This window comes from Triturus cristatus, chromosome 3_1 (assembly GCF_964204655.1).
Source record: "Triturus cristatus chromosome 3_1, aTriCri1.1, whole genome shotgun sequence".
NCBI lineage: Eukaryota > Metazoa > Chordata > Amphibia > Caudata > Salamandridae > Triturus > Triturus cristatus.
The window spans coordinates 103343144-103368845 of NC_140583.1; the positions used below are offsets into that span (position 1 = coordinate 103343144).

The 25702-nt window shown below is 46.9% G+C and overlaps 1 protein-coding gene across 2 annotated transcripts in view; it reads left to right on the forward strand.

The window, feature by feature from the left end:
- The window catches only part of PAMR1 (peptidase domain containing associated with muscle regeneration 1), a 293605-nt gene that overhangs the window by 95759 nt on the left and 172144 nt on the right, over nucleotides 1-25702 (forward strand). For both annotated transcript variants that reach the window (XM_085643491.1, XM_085643490.1), the window contains exons 5-6: nucleotides 8267-8484; nucleotides 14976-15083. In XM_085643491.1, the coding sequence (XP_085499617.1) occupies nucleotides 8267-8484; nucleotides 14976-15083 (326 nt within the window). The remainder of the gene's footprint in view (nucleotides 1-8266; nucleotides 8485-14975; nucleotides 15084-25702) is intronic.

A 25702-nucleotide genomic window follows, 5' to 3' on the forward strand; every position in this document is an offset into this window, starting at 1 on the left:
CGTCTTGAACTTCAGATGAGTCATTTTTGCAATTCTCACTCTGCATAGACAACCTTGACAAACAATCAGCTTGTATATTGCACCATCCTTGAATATAAGTTATATCATACTGGTACTCCTGAAGCCTGGAAGCAAACCTACGTAGTCTAGGAGAACCTTTCCCAGCTCCCCCAGGAGATAATTCATCCAATACCTTAATAAACGGACTGCCCGAGGGTTGAACACAACTCTCACGTCTTGCTCCTAATTTAACCAACTCCATGACGTTTAATAAAACATTATCCTCAGACATGGCAGAACACCACTCCTCTTTATCAAAAGTACCATCGCTCAATGCCACAACAACATGAACAAATGCAATAGCACCATCGTCTTGAACTTCAGATGAGTCATTTTTGCAATTCTCACTCTGCATAGACAACCTTATCAAATACACTGCTAGCATCTTGGAAAATACTATTAAGTGAAAGCTCATCAACAACCATCACTTGGGGAAACGCCCTAGGGTTCACAATTATATGTAGGTCATACTGGTGAATCCACCCAAGGATTGGGGGCCCATCAACAGCAACGTAAACTTTACCTTTAGTGGACTTGCCTGAAAAAGAAATGTCAGCATTGAAATATCCTAACAAATCTATACGTTCGCCTTGATAACCTGTGGGACACAGGTCACTGGACAAGAGGGATAAATCGGACCACTCTTTTCTGAATATAGGTTCAGGAATTATTGTATATCTTGAACCAGTATCCACCATTAAGGTTACCCCATGACCATTAATATTGAAGTCTGCACTTGGACGTTTTTCCCTCCTCTCATTAATAACATTAACATCTATATCGGAGTCATTTACTATTAAGATTTTATCTTTCTCTTAATTTCAATGACCTTACACTCCACAACAGCAACTTTAGGCTTTCCTTTATATCTACACATTTTCAAAAAATGCCCCATCTTGCCACATTTTAGACATTCTTTGTTGTTGGCGAAACAGAATTTAGCATCTGAGGCATGTGTATTGCTACCACATCTCGAATAACATTTTGTGGGATTTCTCACAAAGGTATTTTTCTTTGCAAAGGATTTTCCTTTAAAATTGAGTGCAGCAACAGATTCCTCATCAACGCTTTCACATTCTTGCATATATTTCTCAGATACTTCAGATATCTGTGCTTGAGTACTGGATCTCTGTAATTCCTTCATAAATATTTCAGATTGTTCGACAACTTTAGCCAAATCCACTGCAACTTTTAACGAAGGATTCTTGGCTGCCCAGAGTCTTTCTTGTATCTTTTTATTATTGCACTGCACAATCAATTGGTCGCGTATTAGTTCGTCTGCCAAAGCACCAACATTGCATTTCACGGATAATTCTCTTAACCGTGCTACAGAATCATCAATAGACTCATCAATACGTTGTTTGTGTGTGTAAAATTTATACCTATTCATGACTAGGTTTTCCTCCTTTGTGAACCTTACTTCTAGTCTACACACAGCGTCCTTGTATTCATTGGGCAATGCTTGACCAGAAGCTTGCAATGTTTGAGGTAGGTATTTGAAAATACGTTGTGCTTCTTTGCCAAGGGCACCTAATAATAGCGCTTTCTTCCGCTTAGCAGAAAACTCTTTACCGTCAAGGGCATCAAGATAGTTATCAAACATAACTATCCAGTCCTCCCAAGGAATTTGAGCTGTTCCAGGTTCACTTAAAAAGGGTGGAGGAAGAGCCACAGTGACTTGTTGCGCCATAATGGTGATATAAAGCTATGTGAGGTATAATTATAGTCACAAATGTGGAAATACAAGCCCTATGAAAGCGCAAAAGGTTAAAATAAATTGTGACTAGGGATGTGATCCTCCACAGTTGATTAACTAGTACTGCTTTTACTTGAAAAAAAAGTGGAGGTACATACAATAAGAACGCACACAAAAAGGTATAAATAAATAGTCACCAGTTACCAGTAATCTTCAATATTGTGGGCTACTGTGTCTGTAAAGATGCTACGGTGAACGTTGAAGGTCAATATGTAGAATCAGAGATTTACTAGTGAAGACAGCGTTCTAGCTGCTTCGCATCCTGAATAGTTTCAAATGTTTCCCAAAGTGATGACGTCGTTGTACCAGTAGATGGCGCTCCGAGTACATCATGTGCACACTAAGCGTAACTAGGCAACGCCTGTCACGCGTGAACTCGAGCGAAGAGACTTCGTTTCACAGTTGGTTGATGACGTGGGTTCCAAGCTCCTCTGAAAAACGAAACAGGACAGCCAAATCGCCTGTAACCCAGAGGATAGGAACGGATGCACAAAGACGATGCCGGTGTCGTCGCACGCAGGATCCGATGCTTGGGGAGAGTCTCCGTCCCCAAAAAATGCTCCACCACACCAAAACCACTCACGAGTCACAGTCCAATCAGCTTCGAAGATCGTCGCCAAATGATGTGAGTGAAGCGGGGAAGAAGGACACCAGGCACTTCACAACGGTAAGTGTGGATTTATACAGGAACATAGATATGCAGCGTAGAACTCTCCAGCTGACCGGACTCGTAACTGCCCGAGCTCGAACACAGCCAGGTTCAAAGAACACACAAAGGACATTCCTTGGTTCTAGAAGCATGAAGGGAAAGGACACAAAGGAAGGGCTAGAACCAAGTAAACACATTTGAGAATAAACATTTACAACACCTATCCTCCAGGGGCACGGAGACCGACAAGTCTGTTCCTTTAGGGATCGCTCTGCGAAGAGCATTGCGGGCCTGGGGATAACAAAAGGTCTCCCCTCCCTGTAGCTGGTAGTCTCTCTGCAAGTCAGTGAATGGACCGGTCTTCCACATGTCTCTGACCTTTGAGAGGCTGATCAATTCCCACTTATCGAACCCTGGTTGCTTGGATAACATCTCCAGTCAGCAAGAGTCAAGCAGCAGGGTAACCTGCATAATCCTATCCTTCCCGCCAAGAGCAGACGTTTCTTTATTCCATAGAGCAACCGTGGTGGAAGTTGGGGTGAATCTGGGCATGTATTTCGCACCACCATAAAGTGCCCTGAGATAGTTACATGGAAGAATATTATGTCTGTCCATCCTACAGGCGGGGTCAGCAATGGGGCAATGTGTCCAGTGGTTCAAGACCACTAGTTGGGAGGGCCAGTAATAGGATTCAATGGCGGGCAAGGCAATGCCGCCATCATACCAGCTTTTTGTAAGCTTGGTAAGGGCAATACGGGGAACCCCACAGTCCCAGAGCAGGGTGCGTACCTCAGCGTTAATAGATTGAAAGTAGCGAGGCGGAGCCAGTTGTGGCGTATTCTGTAGGACATATGGAAAGCACGGGAGCGCCATCATTTTATAAAGGGCAGCTTTACCTAGCAGCGTGAGAGACAGTGTTTTCCAGTGCTGCACAGGGGGCACAAGGTTCCTATCGTAAAAAATAGAAGGATCATGTGTGATATAGATACCTAAATACTGGAAGCCATCCGTAACTATTTTGGCTTTGCATCCCCTGGGGAGCAGTGGGGGTCCCCACTCAATACATAGATCAAAGATTTATCCCAGTTGATAGTGTATCCGGAGTACCTTTGGAAGAGAGTAAAAATATGTAGTACCCTGTGAATAGAAAAGCGGGGCCCAGCTAGATAAAGCAAGATATCATCGGCATAGAGGGAGATCTTGTCCCCCCATTCTACCAACCAATTTAAGCCCCTAATAAGGGGGTCCCCCCTTATCCAAATAGCCAGTGGTACAAGACCCGTGGCGACAGGGGGCAACCTTGTCTCGTACCTTGTCCCAAAAGAAAGGTTGCTGACCGGGCACCGTTTACTGCGACCCGGGCTAGGGGCTTCGAGTAAAGAAGACGTACCCAAGGCAAAAATCGAGGGCCGAACCCGTATCTTTTGAGTGAGGCAAAAAAAAGGTCATTCGATCATATCAAACCCCATTTTGGCGTCAAGTGACATAATTACGGAGTCCTCTTTTGCTAGTGGAGGCCTGCCCCTGAACCCCATATAGGCGACAGAGATTCATCGCGGTGTTTCTAGCTGGCATAAAGCCAGATTGGTCCGGGTTTATCCGCTTTTGAAGGTAAGGTGAAAGGCGCCGAGCCAAGAGTTTAGATAATATTTTGACTTCTGGATCCAAGAGGGAAATTAGTCTTTACGAACTGCATTGCTCAGGTGGTTTACCTTTCTTATGAATGACTGCGATAGTCGCAAGACGCTGTGTCACAGGTAACACACCTTTTGTTAATGCTCTCTTCATACATTCGCTCGAGAAATGGGGCAATCGTGGAAGCGCTAGATTTGTAAAGTCCAATTGGAAGGCCACTAGGGTCCATGGCTTTACCGGACTGCAAAGCGCCAATTGCTTTTGACACCTCTTCGCCCGTCAAGGCGGCATCAAGATCCGCAACATCCTGTGGTTCTAAGACATACAAAGGCAAAGTCAATAACAGTTCCGCCGTCTCCACCTGGGGGGATGAATGTGTAGTGGTATAAACCCGCCCGAAGCAGTCGGCAAATGCCCCCGCAATCTCAGCTCTGTATGTATTGTCATACCCTCACGGTCAACAATTTGAGCAACCCACCTTTTGGCCATCTCTCTCTTATCAAGCTACTCTAGTAGTTTACTGGCTTTGTCGCCTATATCATAGACCCGATGTTGCATGGCCTGGTACTGGACCCTAGCCGATTCCTCCGCAATATCCCTATACCCTTTTTGTTTAATTGCCAGTTTGTGCGCGGTATCCGGTGTGCCCGAGGTCACCAGGTACCTTTCAAGTTGGGCATTCTCTCTCTCCACCTCCTCCATCTGCTTACGTTTTTCTTTTTTATGGCCTGCTATCGCTGCGACCACACATCCCCGGATCACAGTCTTTTAGGCCTCCCATTGTATTACGTCTGACTCAACAGATCCGTCATTGTCTTCAAAAGTAATTCTTTGTGGCCTCCGTCAGTTTGTCTCTTATCTGTGGCACTCTGAGGTACCAGGGATAGAGCGTCATGTCGTGACGACTGGTGGGGGTGTCACCCCCCCTGTAATATGCCAAGATCAGGGAGTGATCCGAGATGTCTCTGGGAAGAAAGGAGATCTCGCTAAACATAGGAAGTTGGGAAGCTGTGCAAAAAAAATAGTCTATGCAGGAGAGACTCCCATGTGCCCCAAGTAAAATGTGTAGTGCTTGGTCGTGGGGTTATATGTCCTACAAACATCTATCAGGCCTAGCGCCCGCAGAAAGTCTGCCAGTAGTTTACCTGTTGATCCCCCCGTTTAGTCGGCATGAGGTCAAGCTCACCGTTTAAAGCTGTATTGCAATCGCCTCACATCAGAATGTCGCCCTCCAGCAAATTCAACATATGCGGGCCCAAATCCTGCAGTGTAGGAGAATGAATTCTAGGGGGCACGTATAAGGAAGTCACATTAAGGGACCGACCCTCCCTCTGCCCCGAGGCAGGCACGAACTTACCCAACTTTTTGTATTTGGAAAGGGAGGGAGTTATGTACCAGGATACCACCCCTCTGGACCCCCTAGTATAGCCGGCGTGAGCCACCAACTTATAACCCCACCTATTAAGAGCGCAATAGTAAACTCCATGGATATGTGTTTCTTGGAGTAATACAAGGTCTGGGGTGTGGCGCTTCAAAAATTGCAGTACTATACTCCGTTTGATAAGATCACCCAAACCGTTCACATCCCAAGAGATTAATTTGAGGCGGCCCAACGGTGGATTTGCATCGTAATCAGCACTCATTCATACTGGGGGCAAGGGGCCCCTCCTCACGAGGGGTAACAAAGAAAATATAACATCTAACCATCACTTTTCCCCTGATAAATGTTAAAACTTGGGATAATGCATTTGTAAGCGATAGGAAACTGACAATTATACTGATGACGACCCTGAATGTGTTTAAGAAAGCACCATCCATTTGACTACACTGAACATACATGTGATAAAAAAAACATTGAAACACCACCCACCCCCCTGCCTCCCTGCAACATGGACGTAGAACTGCCCACCCCCCAATTTTAAAGAGTGCCTGTGTAACCAAAACAAACATACTGAATAAGGGAGAACGCTACAAGCCTAACTACCCTAGAGCATGAACGCATTCCCCCATGCATGACAACTATTATGTGAGCCCAAGCATATTATGCTGATAACAGTGAGCCGCTTCGATTAGTGAGTCCCAATAGTCACAAGTGGCAGTCTCATCATGATCGAAAACCAGGAGCAATGTGCTTAATATTGGAACTTGCCTACTTTATACAGTCTCCAACAGGATAGATAAAAAGCTATACAGATCACAAACATAACATCATACAGTATAGTCACCCTCGCCCTCGTGGGGCCAATCAGTATTTGTAGTCACTGCAGCATGGCAAGAGATTCTGCAGAACATGAGAAAGAGGACAAGGCACTGTCTTGGAACCCGGCCCATCCGCTATCAATCGCTATCACTTCGACCGATTCTTTCAAGACGGTTGTCTTGCCCCTGCTGTCGGTTGGGGGAGGAACATCCCCCACTACCAGAGGAGCGCCAGCCTTCCAGCCACTCCTAGGATTCCTCCGGGGTCTGGAAGAACCATGATTTCCCTTCTGCCTGCACTCGCAATTTAGCTGGGAAAAGCATGGCATACTTCAGGTTTTGGTTCTGGAGGGCCCGTTTTACTTCCAGAAAGGATCTACGTTGTTGTTGTACCTTGTAGGTAAAGTCAGGAAAAAATGTAATGGTAGAGTTTTCAAATTTGACCCTTGGGGCTGTCCTTGCTGTCTGTAGGATGGCGCCCCTGTCACGGAAGTTGAAAATCCTTGCCAGGATGGGGCGGGGAGGTGCACCTGGTTTCGGGGGGGCCCCCAGGCACTCTATGAGCACGTTCCACTGAAAAGAATTGAGGGAGGGACCTGGACTGCAGGTGATTTTGAAATAAGTCCTCTACAAAGAGATCAGTGGTTTGCTTTCTCGGGCACCCCCAAAATTTGCACGTTATTTCTGCGTGCGCGCCCCTCGTAGTCCTCCAGCTTCACCTCCCAAGTCCGATGTTTTGGCCAGTAATCCCTTTACCGATGTTTCGAGTAACTTTGTGGAAGCCTGAAGTGTGGTAACCGAGTCTTCAGTCACCTTCACTCTGTCTCCCATGTTGCAGAGGTCGGCGCTGATAAGGGTGAACTCAGTTATGACGCGTCGATCTTGTGTTCCAGCACTGTTTGGACTCCCTGGATTGCCGCCATGACATCCACCAATGTCGGGGCCCCTGCATCGCTGTGCTGTCCTGTTTCCGGGTCATCATGTTTCTCTTCAGAGGCATCCTACTTAGTGTGAGCAAATTTAGTCAATTTTAATTGATGAGTCTGTCGGGAGCCTTTACCAGGGGGGAAGAGGAAGGTCCTACACCTCCCCACTCACTGCCGAGATGCAGAAATCGGGCCAACAGCGGGGTGCTCCGAAGGAGCTGCGTGCACCGGAGCCCAACCGGCGCAGCATAGCTGTCACAATCAACGTGTAGCCCATCGGGAGCCGAGGATGCGGAGTGGTCGGGACAGTGCAGGGGGCAGAGGAATGTGTCTGACCCAAAGGAGGCCCGATCCGTCGCCAGGGCCCACCTCAGTGACTCCGGAGTGCCGTAGTTGTGCGCCGGTCAATGCTGCGGCCGAAACTCCGCCTCCCTCTGTCAAAATGTTACAGAGCCGATAGCTCCGGTTGGGGCCGTCGAAATTTCGCTCCCAATGGACCGGGTGAGTCCTGAGCACCTGAGGCTCCCAATCGATGCACTTTGTGGATGATTGTGGTGGATATGGGGGAAATATTAGTCAGGCGGTGATCGGAGTTCTAAGTAAGTGCGGCCATCTTGGGTGTTAGCTAGCCATGCCCCTCCTCTGGTTTGATTTTTGAACATAGAACCTTCCTTTGTTTAATGTTGTGTGGCTGAGTTTTGTATTAGGGAATGTCATTCAACTTGATTAGCCCTCAGATGTCGAAAGCAACAAGTTGATCTCTTTGATGTCTCATTGGATTTTACAATCCATAGTTTCCCACTTTTTGATGACACTGGAGTTGAATTCTAGAATGCCCCTACTATTTATCGTGTTTGGTTGTTTTTTAAATTCATCTGTTTGATGTGTATCGTTTTCGATTCCACAATGTGTAAAAGTTTGATAATGTCTGGTGTGGTTTTAAGAGCTATTGTTACATCTTCTCTAAAATACATGAAAATAAGAAATTCCTATGATTTATGCAAAGGAACCATATTTTCACATTATCATCTTTATTCCAAGATTTGCCATGCTGAGCGTGGAGTTTGATTATATGTGCCAGTATGACTACCTGGAGATCCGTGATGGCGACAATGTAGATGCCAGGATTATTAAACGATTCTGCGGCAATGATCGCCCACCTCCAATCAGGAGCACCGGGAACTCACTCCATGTTCTTTTCAAGTCTGACGGCTCTAAGAACTTTGATGGATTCTACGCAAGCTTTGCTGAAATCACAGGTTTGTTTCTTGATCATTAATATTGTAATCACAATCGGATAATACTGCATCTTATTGACCATCACTTACTGACTTTTCACACATCTGTTCCAATAGGTTCCAAAATTAAAGAAATAATACAACTTGATTAAAGTGTTAAAGTGGTCATTAACTTGATATGGCCTTTGTTATGGAAAAAAGTTAGAAGTCAATTGTTCTTCGCAACAATGAAGTATGGTTACTAGACACTGAACACGTCTTAGATCCTGTCACACAACAGTGATGAACATGCCGTCCGCCAAAATATGAATCCCCTTACAACATATGAAATTTATATTTTGCTGGACAGGATATCCATCCCTGGAGTAACCCGTCCACCAAGATCTAAATCAGACCTTCTGTCATTTTGGCTCCTCGGCACTTAACACATTTGCCAACATGGCGAATACAAGGGCATGTAGGAAAGTGGAAATGACAATAAGGAGGGAAAAGTGGGACAACTTGACACCCCAGGGCAGCTATGAATGCCATAATATTGTACTTCCGAAATACCACAAATTGCCCTAGATGGTGTTTTATAGGTAACTCCCTGGTTGAAAATGTTAACCAAAGAAAAATGTACTTAAATCCCGAACATTGATATCCTGGACCATCAGGTGGACTCTGGGGTCCCGAAATTTTTGTGAACCCCGGTACAAACATGAATTGATAATTTTTCACAGATCGCAAGGATTATAATTATAATAGTAGACATATCAACATTGGTAGGTGTGGTTTAATGCATCCATGTTATTTGTGGATTGAGTAGAGGTTTGACATACATGCATAGTGGTTTTTAAATACTTATTAAAAAAATAATTTCTTCCACATCATATGAAGAGAAAGCGAAAGTGTGATGACATTTTGACAGTGATAACAACAGCAGTTATGGTGTACGAGTCTTGAAGTGTAAGGGACACTCGTATGTCCTACTTCCACCTTAAATTACCCAGCAGCATGTTCTCAAACTTATTAGCTAGGAATGTGCACAGAAGAGCACGTCCTAGGTCTATAGTATGCTCCTGCCTCTTGTCCCCAGAGTCGTCGCGCATTTGAGGCGTCCCGCATTGTGGTATCACCTTTAGGTAGACAACTGCACTTAGCTGGAGGGTGGAAATCTTTTTAAGACCAAAAACATATTTAGTTATTAATACATATTTAGGTGCAAAATCACCCTTAGTGCATATCAGCAGTTCTGTGGAGACATATTTGATGCAAGAAAACATTTAGGATCAAATAATCTAATGGGTTCCACAAATACATTTATGTTCAAAGTCACATTTGCCTCAAAGTCAGCATTAGTGCGGTAGAACATTGGGGTAAAATCATTCAGCACAATGGACATGTGTCACACTAGGTGTAACATCTGTGCATCACTTGACAGAACATACCACTGACATGACAGTGACGTGCAACCGAAGCAGGGATATGATGCACCTTTAGAAGCACAATTGTATCCACGTGCAAAATCACCCTGGTGCAAAGTAAGCACCACTGTAGTAGCCCACATTGAAGCAAAATTACATTTAGAAACATTCAAATCAAAATGCAAAAATCACTCGGTGCAAAATCAGCAGGAGTGTGCAAACAACTTTGGGCACACACATCGTGTATAGGTTGTGCAGCACCAACTGGAGTTTGGAAGTACCTGTAAGAACACGCGTGGACCGCCAGTAGAGTGGATGCTTTCCTCTACCGCTCAAATCAATCAATCAATCAATCAATGACATTTATAGAGCGCACTACATACCCGTAGGGTCTCAAGGCGCTGGGGGTGGGGGGGGTGCCGCTACTGCTCGAACAGCCAGGTCTTCAGCTTCTTCCTGAAGGAGAGGTGGTCTTGGGTCAGGCGCAGGTCGGTCGGGAGGGAGTTCCAGGTCTTGGCGGCCAGGTAGGAGAAGGACCTTCCTCCTGTAGTCGCTCTTCGGATGCGGGGGACGGCAGCGAGGGCGTGGTTGGCTGATCGGAGGTGGCGTTTGGGAGCGTAGAAGTTGATTCGGCTGTTGAGGTAGCTCGGGCCTTGGTCGTGTAGGGCTTTGTGTGCGTGGGTGAGGAGGCGGAAGGTGATTCTTTTGTTGACGGGGAGCCAGTGAAGGTCTCTCAGATGTCCGGAGATGTGGCTGGTTCATGGGATGTCGAGGATGAGTCTTGCTGAGGCGTTCTGGATCCGCTGGAGTCTCTTCTGGAGCTTGGCGGTGGTACCGGCGTAGAGGGCGTTGCCGTAGTCCAGTCGGCTAGTGACGAGGGCCTGGGTGACGGTCTTCCTGGTCTCGGTGGGGATCCACCAGAAGATCTTCCGTAGCATGCGTAGGATGTTGAAGCACGCCGAGGAGACGTTGTTGACTTGCCTGGTCATGGAGAGGGAGGAGTCCAGGATGAAGCCCAGGTTGCGTGCATGGTCTGTCGGTTTGGGTGCGGTGCCCAGGGCGGGAGGCCACCAGGAGTCGTCCCAGGCGGAGGGTGAGGAGACCAGGATGAGGACCTCCGTCTTGTCCGAGTTCAGTTTCAGGCGGCTGGTCGTCATCCACTCGGCTACCTCTTTCATCCCTTCGTGCAGGTTGGCTCTGGCGGCGGCGGGGTCGTTGGTCAGGGAGAGGATCAGCTGGGTGTCGTCGGCGTAGGAGATTATGTTGAGGTTGTGTTGGCGTGCGATGGCCGCGAGGGGGCTCATGTAGACGTTGAAGAGGGTGGGGCTCAGAGAGGATCCTTGAGGGACGCCGCAGATGACTTCGGTGGCCTCTGACTTGTACGGTGGTAGACGGACTCTCTGTGTTCTTCCGTCGAGGAAGGAGATGATCCATTCCAGCGCCCTGTCCTGGATTCCGACGTTGCTGAGGTGCTGTACTAGGGTGCGGTGGCAGACAGTGTCGAATGCCGCGGAGAGGTCTAGGAGGATGAGGGCCGCTGTTTCTCCGTTGTCCATCAGGGCTCGGATGTCATCGGTGGCGGCGATGAGGGCGGTCTCGGTGCTGTGATTGGCTCGGAAGCCGGACTGTGAGGGGTCGAGGGATCCATTCGTCTCGAGGAAGGCGGCCATCTGCTTGTTGACGGTCTTCTCGATTACTTTGGCAGGAAACGGGAGGAGCGAGATGGGGCGGTAATTCTTGAGTTCGGTGGGGTCCGCTGTGGGTTTCTTGAGTAGAGCGCTGAGTTCGGCGTGCTTCCAGCTCTCAGGGAAGGTGGCGGTGTCGAAGGATGTGTTGATGATGTCTCGCAGGTGGGGTGCGATGACAGCGTCAGCCTTGTTGAAGACGTGGTGAGGGCAGGGGTCGGTCGGTGGTCCGGAGTGGATGGAGTTCATCGTGCGGATGGTGTCTTCGGTGCTGATCGGGGTCCAGGCGTGGAGGGTGGTGGTGGGGGGTGGTTGTTCGGTCTTGGTGTGCGTTGGTTGGTTGTTGAAGCTGTTGTGTATGTCCGCGATCTTGTTGTGGAAGTATGAAGCGAGGGAGTTGCAGAGGTCTTGCGATGGGGTGATGTCGTTGTTTCCTGCGCTGGGGTTGGATAGCTCTTTCACGATGTTGAAGAGTTCCTTGCAGTTGTGTGCGTTGTTGTCCAGCCGGTCCTTGAACGCAGTTTTCTTGGCGGCGCGGATCAGCTGGTGGTGCTTCCGGGTGGCCAGCTTGAGGGTGGTCCTGTTGTCCGGTGTAGGATCCCTTCTCCAGACTTTCTCGAGGGCTCGGCAGTTCTTCTTGGAGCTCTTGAGTTCGTCGGTGAACCACGGGGCTTTCTTGCTGCCGGGTCTGCTGGGCGGGGTCCTCAGCGCGGCGAGTTCGTCCGCGCAGTTGCTGATCCACTTCGTGAGGTTGTCGGCGGCCTGGCTGGGGTTCGCTGAGCTGGCAGGAGGGTGCTGGCTCAGGGAGGTGGCGAGCTAGTCGGCAGTGATCTTGTTCCAGCTTCTTCGGGCAACCTGTTGCTGGTGGTGGTGGGTCGTCGTTCTCTTGAAGGTGAAGTGGATGCAGCTGTGGTCCGTCCATTGAAGCTCTGTGGCGTGGCTGAAGTCGATGTCTGTGCTGGAAGAGAAGACTGCGTCGAGTGTGTGTCCGGCGAGGTGGGTGGGGGTGGACACCAGCTGCTTGAGTCCAAGATTGGCGAGGTTGTCGAGCAGGATGCTGGTGTTGCGGTCGTTGTTGTTCTCCAGGTGGAAGTTGAGGTCCCCCAGGAGGATGTAGTCGGCGGAGGGGAGGGCATGCGGGCTGACGAAGTCGGCGATGTCCTCGCTGAATTGTGTGCGTGGTCCCGGGGGTCGGTAGATCAGGATGCCTCTGAGGGTGGTGTTCGGGTCGGTGTGGATCTGGAAATGCAGGTGTTCGGCGGTGGTCAGGGTGTTGTCGGTGCTGGTCGTGAGACGGATGGTGTTCCTGTGGATGATGGCGATGCCTCCTCCCATCTGGTTGGCGTTGCGGTCCCTCCGGACGATCTTGTAGCCCTCTGGGATGGCGATGGCGATGTCGGGAGCTGAAGAGGCGTTCATTCAGGTCTCTGTGAGGAAGGCAACGTCAGGGGCTGTGGCGTCTAGGAGGTTCCAGAGTTCGATGGCGTGTCTGTGGACGGAGCGGGTGTTGAGCAGGATGCACTTGAGGTGGGTGCTGCTGGTGTTCGACTTGGCGGGTGCTGGTGCGAGGCAGGTCCGGATGCAGGTGAATTTGCAGGCGTGGCAGCTGAAAGGTCCGTGGGTGCGTCGTGGTGTGGCTTGGTGGCATTCTGGGAGTCGGCCGGTGTTGAGAGCGATGAGGGTGGCGGCGGAGTACGTCCGGCGGGTCGGCCGGGGTCTTCGAGGTCCAGGGGTCCTGGCACTGGGCGCGGTCCAGGCGCAGACGGGCGCAGACGGGCTTACCTTTGGCGCGCCTTCGGCGCACAATCGGCGCGCCCGCTGCGCGTGACCGCTGCGCGTTCGCACGGTCGCCATATAAGGCGAAGTGCGCGGGTGGGCGGAGCAGCTGGGAGGCGGGAGCGGGGAGGGAACAGAAGGAAAAAAGGGGCGGGGTCAGCGGTGGTGGCGGGAAGCGGGGAGCGGGGAGGGAAGACGGAGGGCGGCGAGATAGGCGGGCAAACAGGAAGGAAAAAACGCTAACACGGTCACAGAAAATAAAAATATACAGGCACAAATGACGGTCAAAACAAAACAAAAATCAAAACAAACAACAGCAGAGTCAGCCGGCAGCCGGCAGCGAGGCAGGCAGCGAGGCAGAGGGCGGGCAATGGGGCACACGCAGCAGCTGGTGGCCGTGCGGCGCGGGGGTGTCCCACAAGTGGGTCACACTCACCTGCGTCGCACGGTCGCCATATAAGGCCAAGTGCGCGGGTGGGCGGAGCAGCTGGGAGGCGGGAGCGGGGAGGCAACAGAAGGAAAAAAGGGGCGGGGTCAGCGGTGGTGGCGGGAAGCGGGGAGCGGGGAGGGAAGACGGAGGGCGGCGAGATAGGCGGGCAAACAGGAAGGAAAAAACGCTAACACGGTCACAGAAAATAAAAATATACAGGCACAAATGACGGTCAAAACAAAACAAAAATCAAAACAAACAACAGCAGAGTCAGCCGGCAGCCGGCAGCGAGGCAGGCAGTGAAGCAGAGGGCGGGCAATGGGGCACACGCAGCAGCTGGTGGCCATGCGGCGCGGGGGTGTCCCACAAGTGGGTCACACTCACCTGCGTCGCACGGTTGCCATATAAGGCCAAGTGCGCGGGTGGGCGGAGCAGCTGGGAGGCGGGAGCGGGGAGGGAACAGAAGGAAAAAAGGGGCGGGGTCAGCGGTGGTGGCGGGAAGCGGGGAGCGGGGAGGGAAGACGGAGGGCGGCGAGATAGGCGGGCAAACAGGAAGGAAAAAAACGCTAACACGGTCACAGAAAATAAAAATATACAGGCACAAATGACGGTCAAAACAAAACAAAAATCAAAACAAACAACAGCAGAGTCAGCCGGCAGCCGGCAGCGAGGCAGACAGCGAGGCAGTGGGCGGGCAATGGGGCACACGCAGCAGCTGGTGGCCGTGCGGCGCGGGGGTGTCCCACAAGTCAAACAGTGCAACAGGAGGGGGGCTTTAGGTAGTCAGACGAACACTAATTATAGCTAGTGGTAAGACTATACTATTTCTCTGTCTAGATCCAACATGTGAATGGAATTTATTTCAAGAAATTGCTGAAGGCTGGGTGCAGCAAGGTCATTTCTAAAACCAGATCTTACTGGCTCCCTGAGAGTCTGGTTTGATTGCATTGATGATACTAACCAGTGCAGATAAGCTGTGTTGATATTACTTTTAATAATGTTATTGATCACTTTGAAACAGAATTCCCAGTATTACATTAAAGTTATCATTTTCAAACTAACAACTCATTACAAACGTACTGAAGGAAAGTGGGAAACGGATAATGTAACAAAAACCTCCTGTGGTTCACAATTAAAAAAGAGTTAGAAATGCCAGCGAGAGGCTGTAGTAGTAGCCAGGCTGAGAGACTGAAGCCGTGTTGTGTTCTGTTACAGCATGCTCATCCTCACCGTGCCTTCATGATGGAACCTGCATCCTGGACAAGGCGAGCGCCTACTCTTGTGCCTGCCTCGCGGGATACACGGGGAGAAACTGCGAAAACTGTGAGTATGAATCCTAAATGCCCCTGTTCATCCTTGTCGAATCTGAATATATCTGTTTTGGGGGTTGGACATCACCGCACTGTGTGGAAGGGAATGTGGGCCTGTTTCTGCTATTGGTCATGAATTGCAATATGTGGAAAGCATGGTCTAAGGAGGACAACATGCCCCTGTAATTTGTCACTTTGGCACTCAAAGGCAAGTATGTTCGACCTCTGGTACCTCACTCTGTTAGACTAGTATATTCCACTCAGCTGGCGCTGCTAGATGCTTCTAAACTCTTAGCAGGGAGAAAGGGGCTTTTCTTCCACGCTATTTGAGTTCTTTTCAATCAGCTGTAGAATTAATCAACTTTGAAACGGACTTTGCAAAATACTTTAAAAATGAACATAAATTGGTCAGTTATAGCGAGAATGATGTTGGGTGCCTGTATGAGACCACAGGTCGATGCCCAGGAGGGATGTGGTAGTAGCCGGCGAGTCCCAGGTTGGTCCTCTAGGTGGCGCTGTCACTGGTCCTACCTCGAGGCAATAGGGGAGCACATCTAGCAATCGCGTGCTTCAGTTTCGGTCATGAGTGGACATTATGAGAAATATTTAATGCAACCTTTTGCGTTTTATTCCATTATGAACAAAGTGAACATTTTACATTTTGGATGAATTTTAAATCGAAGTCGTAAATGAAGTAATTTGGATTCTTAATCTGTTTTTTTTATTTTTTATTATTTTCTTTTTTACGGCACTCTATTGTGGATGGTTTAACTGTAATTCCATTTATATTTTGGGTTTACATGCTTTTTGGTAGATTTAATAAGCGGTACCCAATATTTTTTCTGCTGATTCCCCTCTTATCAGTCATGTAACATTCTTTGCTGTACTCGTGCTGGCTGCCATTTTGTGGTGCCTTTGCACAACACAGTCAACATTCTTCTTTTTAAGTTAGGTCATGAGTGGATCCCATGAGTACTATTAAATGCAACCCCATTTCAATCCATGTTGCCTATGTGCAGATGATGCACAAATAACAAGCTCGTGTGCGCAGGTCTGTGCAGGAGCCGGGCGCATGGCAGGACATGCTGGCGGGTTGAGTGCTCAAACGTTTGAGATAAGGATTCTGATTCGATCCCTCCGATATTCAGCCATTTTGTGACTTTATTCCAGACACCTACCTAATTCAGAAGTCTTTCCTAAAGTTTACTGTTCTTTTCATACAATTTGACTCTGACACTTCCAGGGCCCCCGTCTCTGACAGTAGCCGCAAGACCCTAATCAGAGACCTCATGTGCACTGACCAGTTCCAGATCCATGACCGGACTTGCGTTTGAGGTGCGCGACCTTCTCATTGAGCACAAATTAGACTTACTTATTATAACAGAAAGAAGACCAAGGTCAACATCAAGACCTGTAACTGAGGCAGCCACTGCTGCTGGGAATAGAAGTATCCATGCAAACCTCCAAGGTCGACAAGCAGGCGAGTGGTGATCATTTATTATGAGCACTACAATGTTCCCAAACTTCCCATCAACCCCATTCCCCTGGCTGGAGCTAGAGCCTTTAATGTTATGCTTAATGCTCTTGTGAACTTTTAAGATATACTGATGTGTAGACTCCCAAGTCTCTACTATCCTTCATTGAACATCTGGTTGAAGGGATTACACCACTCGTTCTTCTCGCTATTAACATTCTCATATTAGGAGATTTGAACGAACCCTGCATGAGTGATACCCAGCACCTGATGTACTCTTGCAATGATATGGGTCTGAAGCAGTTAGTAAAAGGTCATACATACACATACACACACACACTCTCGCACGCACCCCACACCCCCAACTCTCTAGATTGAATCTTTTCAAATAATGATTAGTGCAAATTTAGTTGTGCTTGGATTTCTCAAGTCATAAGGTAATATTTTTTGCTTTACCTGTTTCACTAGTTTATGCTCATGGCACTCAGAATCTACACGCTTAACAGACCATGGGACAAGTTCAAGAAAAAGCAGATAGATGCGCTCATGGAGGCCTCTTAGCCAGTTCCCTGTAACACTGAGAATGATGTGCCAGTAGCTGATGATTTGATCATCTCTAAACTTGATATCATGATCCTGTCAAAATATACCTTTGACCATGAAACTATTCCAGCTAACCGCTCCGACACTTCTATAGTCACATGCAAATGGAACTGTAGAAAATTAGAACGTGCTTAGAGAGAAACCTACACCCCTGCAGGCAAACTTAAATACAGATAAACCATTAACTCATATTAAAGACTTATCAGGCTGACTTGAAGCATAGTGTCCTAAAAAGAATACCAAATCAAGTAATGCCACAACATTAGCTTTCTCCGTTATTAAATGTTTAAATACTCCTCACTCACAATCTCTTTGTGACAGTGTCTTTGATGTCTTTCATCACAAAATCGTAAATATCTTGACCTTGCTAGAAAACAAGCAAGAATTGCAGAAGCCCACTCTTACACAGCAACGTTGAGTAGTTGAAGTCAGCAACCCTTTGGGATTATCCCAAGAAGGCATTACTCTATCTAACAGACTCTTCTCTTACTACTAGCATGATTATGTGTGCCATAATACTGAAGAGGCAGAGGTGAAAACTTTTAGAAATAGACGTTTAGACGTTCTTCTTTCACCACATCCACCAAACATATAGGGGACTTCTTTAAATACAGTCTCCTATTCAAAACACACATCATTTAACTGAACATAAATTGCTTGTTTTTCCTGTGTATTCTAAGAAAAGAAATCTACACTTCCTCTCAATCCAACAGGAATTTGGTGGCTCAGCATTAGTGACCTATCATCTGGGCTATTGTAATTCCCTCGACTTGGGACTTCCTTGCTATCACATATTTCTCTCCTGTCTTGTCTTCAGGTTGCAGCACATCTAAAATGCAGCCACTCAATGTATTTTGGGACTTACCATAAGATCACATATATTGTCTCAATTGAAGGCACTTTATTGGCTCATAAAAGATGTTGTCTTAGGTCCTAGTTTCGTGTCATAATGCTATCCATTGCTTATCTTCTGTTGCTCACTGTATGCAAAATCATTTCAAACAATATATTCCCACAAGAATTATGAGACCACAGGAAAGCCAATCTACTGTTTATTCCATGCTTCACCAGGGCCATTGTGGTTGTGTTTACTCTAAAGGCATGTCATTCTCTGCCTTTAGGGCCCAGAACCATGACCCATCTTCGCTCCTTTTGTAACCTTCTAAAACCCATCTCTTTTGCACTTGATAGTCAACCTAGAAACAAGCAGAGTAGACGCAGCCCGGTTGCAAGTCAAATCAGTTGTACAGATGGATGGGAAATATGCCTCAATGTGACTAGTTCGATGCTGTTCTAAAAAAATGGAACATACTTGTTTGAGTTTTCTGAAGCTGGGCACACCCATTGGTGTTTTCCAATGGAAGGAGCAGACTAGGTTCGGCACCATGAGCCTGGATCAGGCCCCAGGGGTATCCACAAGTTCACCAGTAGCCTTCTCCTACCGTACGTAGGCTATCGCGCATTTATGATACACAGTCCGTCAGACTCCATTTGAGGACCACATGTCAGACAGCGACTGCAGTGGTTGAGGCTAGTTGCCACTGATGCCTCTAGCTCTGCAAATTTGGGCAAGTATAACACTTCTCACACTTGACTCTCAGGGTGGTGAGGGCGAGCAGTCAGAGGCTTTTCAGGGATATAAAGTGAGTGACAAGAGCTCTGTAATCAAAAGTCTGCCAGCAGACACAATAATGTAATGCTCAGGTCAGTGCATATATTTTAGTTAGAAGAAATCAAATTAATCTCACAGCAAAACTAAATACTACAGAGCTCAATAGGGTTTGGCAGTATAGGGTAGTAATCTTATTGCACACTTCATTGAGAAGCTACAGACCTTTGACTACCCACTGCCTGCTATTGGGGTTTCCTAATATTACAGGTTTCCAGCACAGCATAGGTATAGGCATGGGTGCACTTCACTTAGAAGTGCCCCACTGTCTAGATGTGCAAACCAGTTCAAAAAGCTTTCACCAGGTGGCATTTACCTGGCACAAGTGTTGAGTTCATGAAGTAGAATTTTATGATTTCAGTCTTTCATTCTACTCCCAATTAGACCCCTATTTACCTGCTCACTACAAGTGCTGTTGTGGTGGTGAGAGCAGGCATGCTCAGCATTCTCGCTCCTGCCGCGACGCTTCTTGTAACTGTAAATGCTGAAGTAGAGACCTCACTCAAAGCTCAGCTACTTGTAGAGCCAACTCAGCAGGCTCATATGACGGTACTCATCTTGTGCTATAGCACTCTTCCCGAGCCAGGTGCAGACGGCTCCTGTATACAGCAGATGCTGCCTTCTGACTGGTTGACAGCAGGTGAATGTATTTGGCAACTTCAGGGTCTCGGCTGATCAGATCTTCCACATCAGGGGCATTGGCATGAGAAATGGGGATCCTTTCACAATTCTGTTTGCTCCTGGCTTCACTCCCTTTTAGTAGTTCACTTCCTCTGGGTGTTGCTCATGCCAGGAACATGATGGACTTACCTTCCTGTGCTGCAATGCATTCTTCTTCCCTCTCTCAGCAGACAGGCTGTAGACTCTATTCAGACTGTCTTGTTGCATAAAGCGCAGAATTCAGTCAACGTCCTCTTGTCTCTGGGAGACTGGTTGTCATGCAGATACTAGCCGCACTTTGAGTACTCTGCGAAGCGCTCTCTTCTTTGGTGAAGAACTTGGTTCTGGAACAAAGTGGAGCTGTTTGGATCCGAATTTCTTATTCATTTCCCAGAAAGAGAATGTGGATCCCCTCTCTAAGGTTTCAGAACTTGTTTGGGTCAGTTAATTTTTAAATGTCATTTTCTGGCTACTTCTCAGCTTCTAGTCCAGGGTGTTGGCTCTGACACCTGGTAGCAATGATGCTGGCTCCAAGTAGGAGTATCCACCAACAAGGGCACAATGAAGAGTGAGATCTCTGCATGTGGCTGCCATCTGCCTTCCTGAAGTAGAAATGGGGAAGAGACAAATGTCAGGTCCACGAGAGATACTTCCTCGCCTTGAACCACCAAAACTGCAGCACCAACCCTCACATCTAGTGTCCACCAAATGGCAGTGTTTAGAAAGAATTAATCAGCAGCACCTTGCTAACAAGGTCTTAATGGAATTTCTATGGTCTCTACCCTGTCTCCAACCTCCCTCACTACAGTGTCTGGGTCTCTACCCTCCAGCCGCAGGAATGAAACCAAGACACTTTCACTGCTTAGGGAAGTTGGATCCACTCTCCACTGATCAAGTACTTAGACTTTCGCCACTCAGGGTCATACTATCTACAGTGTTTAATTTGTAAAAGAAATGCAGGGGCTCAGAGTTCTGCCCAGAGGTTCCTGGTCAACGCAATTAAATTTCAGCATGCATAATATCAATGTTGCGCAGTCCTCAATCCACCCCATACCTTTGTAATCAATTTCCAGACTATCCCTGTGCGTTTATCTCACTCTTGCAGGTTCCTGCTTTCTCCTTTGGTGTTTCCATCTTTTTCTCGGGTAATATCAGGTGCCAGCGATGCTACCATACATGTGCTACACACTTACTGCAAGCACATTTGACACACAAAAGGAATATCAGCACACGGTCTGGGTTTATATTATAGTGTAACTATATGTGGGAGGAGTCTGGAGACCGTCCTCCACACATCAAAAGGTGTGGTCATACTAAAGATTTGGCATGCTGTCACCACCACTTTATGTGGCTTACCCAAGGCATGACATGCCCACTACCAGGGCATGTTTATTGCACCCCTCGAGGTCACAGAACATATTCTGGGCCTCCTAGTAGGTAAAGTGGGATGGACATCTCTTATGTTCAGGTCTGAACAGGCTGTAGCGGGCACTTGGCATTTCCCCGGTGGGCGGGAACGATGGGGGCTGGATTTAGACCAGTGGGGGATGTTTTTGGAACAGGGGGGTGGTTTTGTGGCAGTGCTGCAATATCGCCCCCCTGTACCAAAGGCAGCATCAGCAGTGCCTCCCACTAGCAAAGTCCCCCTCCCCTCCCCCTGCGACTGGTCCACCTTAATTGCCGGGGCCGGTTTGCATTCCCAGTCCAGCCCTGCTTATGTTAGCCCAGGTCGAGGTATTATGCCAATGAACATTTGTCTTCCTGGAGGGCAGCCTATCTTCAAGATGTTGTGAGTTCAGATCTTACAGAACACAGATTATTTAGACTCAGATCTTGTAGACTCAAGTCTTGTAGAGTCAGAACCTGTAGACTCAGGTCTTTTGGACTCAAGTCAATCAGCTTTATTCGGCAATTAAGACGTAAAAGCACATTTACAAACATTATTTACAGTTATATAAATTACCTAAAAAGTAAAATAAAATTCCAATTACATTTTTAAATGTCCGTCAAGCTAATTCTTCCTTTAAAAGGATGAGAAATCACAGTCATGAGGATAGGACTAGCTCATATCAGCTTAAATTGCACAGGGGATAACATAATATAACTTTATGGTCGCATTAGTTGCCTACTTATGATAACTGCAGCGGGTGATGTTAGCAAGATGTAGTATTGTTTGTGGGGGAAGAGTTTGCATTGTGTCTCAAGCTTTTGATCTTATGCCCCAGGCCCACCCTATAAACTTAGCCACTGCTATACAAATCGGGGGTGCAGGATCAGTGCACAGAATGCGAAGGGCGATGGCATATCTTCTGATGCCCATAGACTTACAAATTGGTTTTATCCATTTTTTTCGAGGTGTTACATACATTGGACAAAAGAATAGTACATGTCCTATGTTTTCGCATTTTTCTACGCATCTATAACACCCATCATTACTAGTACCTGGTCCCCCCCATCTAGAAGTAAAATCTGCAACGGGTAATGTACCCACCCGCAGCTGAAAGTATAGCTTGCGATCTGAGGTTTTTTCAATAATGTCCCAAAACTTCTCTTTGAGGGGTTGGATTTTTAGCTCAAGGAAGCGGGACGTTAGGTGGGTGGAAAGGCCTTGGGCAATTTCTAGTTTATAAACCCATTCCTAATACATCATTTTTAACTTTTCTTTGGAGGGGAAAACTGCACATGCAGGATTTTTCCAAAGTTCAATCAGGCCTATACTACCCAAAAGGGATTTTATCTCAAGCAACCAAGTTATTTTTTGGGACCTATCGGATTCAATTATATCCACAAAGCCACTCCTATAGTGCATGAGTTTGTCTGTGCACCAAAGTCGACGCCAATATAATATTGGACGTAACCTCGCCAGATGTTCTAAGGGTTTTTTGCCAAGATCCAATAATAGGGGACGCAATGGCGTACTAGGAGGAAGATTTGTGACTTTGCGAAGAAAAGCATTTTCTAGAACCTTCAGGCTATTCAAATTGCCAAAGCCCCAGAGCTCAGCCCCATAAAGGCATGAGCCCAGGACCATCGTTCCATAGATTTCTAGAACTGGAGAGATTGGCTTTGTGAGTGAGTTTTTGAATCTGGATAGGAGAGCCCCTGATTTTTGTTTATGTTGCAACACGGCGCGGTCTAGTTGGCAACCCCAGCGCATGTCTTTTTGTAATGTTATCCCCAGATAAGTAAATGAGGTAACCTCCTCCAAAGGTAACTTGTTCATGTATATTTTCCCCTTGAAGGATTTTGATCCATTAAATGACATGAATTTGGTTTTTCCCGTGTTAACTTCCAGACCCCTTACAGTGCAGAATTCTTCAAAACACCGGAGGGCCTTCGATAGGCCACTGGGGGTCTTCGAGATAATCAGCGTGTCGTCCGCAAACATGAGGATAGGGATGCGTACACCGGCCAAAGCAGGTGCATCGGTCGGGGTCAGTGAGAGGCGACCGGCCACCCCGTCGACAAACAGTGAGAACAGGGTCGGCACCAAGACGCACCCCTGACGCACTCCCCTGCCGACCGGGAAGTCCTCGGTCACCTCCCCATACCCCCCACCGCACCCGGGCAACGTTTTCCTCATGTAAGCGGACGATCACGGAGAGGACTCAGATCTTATGGACTCAGATCTTGTAGAGTCAATGTTCTCAGCCTGCTTGATGTAAAGGAAGATTTTGCAAACTCAAAGCCTTTTACAGAGGAATCCATTTTCTTAGTAAGAGAAACACATGTCTTTATGCGTGTTAGTATGTTAAATCCCCAAGTAGTAGTCTGGACATGGATGGGACTGATTTTCATTTAATTATGATTCGGGCCTTGTTTGAAGGATGTGAATTGAGTTTATCTAATTATAGGGATGCAACATAACACCATGGAGATTAATGATGCCCTTATGTTTCATTAACTGTTACAGCACATAAAATATTAGCCTTAGAGTTATTGATTTGAAAGTTTGTTAGTTCCTGTAGGCTCTCACTTTATCAATGGAGACCCTTATCGAGGGTGCACCACTCATGTACATTCTTGTACTGCTTCTAGTAGAAGCTTCATCATGGGGTCAACAAGACTTTGGAATTCCCTCCCTCTGGAATTGTGAAGGAAAGCAGATCTGTTAGCCTTTAGGAAATCATCTAAAACATGTTTATTTAACTCATTATTAGTTTCTATCTTCTTGGTCAGCAGTTCACCTCTTTGAGACTAGCGCCTAGACAACTTTGGGTATGTGTGCACCTCACAAACCTTATTTTTTTATTTAATTTCATTTTCTAGTTGCTGTGGTGATATGTCTGTTTGTAGCAGTTCCTGGTGGTCCTCTAATATTTGTCAAACAATCTAAGTGCTGTAGTAGTCACACGGATGCGCTTAACTGTACCAGACTGAAGATGATGGTCTGGAAACATCACAGAGGCTGATATATTATAGACAGTTGTTCACCGGCTCTCAGGAATCTCTCAAAGGCCATACTATGATATGGCACCACCAGTGTTGGCTTTTGGTTTTCAAGGGTCATTAATAGCCAGCATGTTTGGCCACCCTTGAAGGTGTCACAATGATATTTATTAGATAATCGCAATGTTATGCCTTTTCTGTGAACCACAAAAAGAGGAAATCATTTTCTAAGTAGAAAGCATCATAATAAATTCAGCAGACAGGTAAAGCCATTCTAACTTGAAATGGTGGGCGCTGGTGAATTCAGAGGAACCAGAACTAGGGTGAAAGGTTCAGACGATCTGGCTGAGGTGACAAGCTAAGCTGAAAATTAGATTCCTGTCTGAAGAGGTGAAAGGGTGGACGCAAAAAACTCCAAAATGCAAATCCCAACGCTGCAAGTCCCGGCTTTTGCATGTTGTGTCATAGCTGTGTTTTGTATTTAACCAGTAGTGTGAGCATGACAAGTAAGGAACCTTTTATAATGAAATGTGGAAAAAGCTCAGGGCCTGAGATGTAGTAGATGTCTGCACCGTAGGAATCTCAGAAGTGATGTCACTCATGAGCCTTGACCCAGAAAATTGTCTGCAGATGTGACATGACTTATGCCTCTTACCCCGGATCCTTCGTAGCCGAAAAGCGACCTCGCTGTCGAACCTCAACCCACCATGAAGAAGCGACATAGGTCATTACACCCCCTTTGGGATCAGAGGATAGATATAAGCTGTTCCATACATAGTCTCTGTCGACGCCCAGCACTAAATTAACGTGGATACGCATATAACGACTTATAGACTCCTGAGTACCTGATATTCCTCAATGAGCATCTGATTGAGATCCGAGCCCTACTACTTTCACTGAACAGCTTGAGACATCAATTGAAGATTTTTTCTAGACCGTCACTTTATCCTTAAACAACTGGAATAATCATGGGTGATCCTCCCGGGGGAGACTGGTTTCAAGCCAGGGATGGGATTGTTCGATCACTTTATGATCTGGTGACAACTGCTTAGAAGCCTCTACCTACCAAAGACCACTCGGAGGACTGCACCGCTAGTGAATAAATGGACAGTTTGTGTTTGTGGAGGGTCTTGGCAGGACTTGTCCAGGGCTCACATTTGTTATGTTTACTAATATCGTGCGGGCCATGACTTCCGTATGTAAAGGGTGCAGAAAAGTGGGCACTTGCTTGTGACTGGTGTGGCCTACATGAAAGAACTTTAGCACACATATGATGCATCTGTCCTGGCATCCTAGAGTCCAGGAGAAAATCCTAAGTACCTTTGTTTTTAGGCTGTGGCGCCTTGCTGCTGGTGATGCAACCATTGTATTCTTTATAAAAAAAATTGTAATAGAGTCTGTGCTAATGCAGTGAGATATCTAGAACGATTTTTAATTGGTATGCGGCACACATTAGGAGAAACCAGTTTTACTTTCTGTGAAGTCTTGCAATTATTTTTTTAATGTTTTGCACATCTAGTTCTGTATATTTCTTGTAACAATCTTTGTAAAAGATTAATAGGAAATTTTATGTCATCACAAGGATGCTGAATTTTAATTTATTTGTACTTTGTTATTTTATTTCTAATGTTACTCTGCTTTGTTATTTTCTGCCTAATGACACGTGTTCAGTGCATGTAAAGTTTATTGTACTCACTAAGGCACTATAAATACAACATCTTGAGCAATGTATTCCTAATTCAAATGGTGCTAGGGATGATATTGGGGACATGGTAAGGATAAAATAGGGTGATGATTTTAGAAGTGAGGTTAGTAAAAGAGTAAGGGGCGGCGTGGG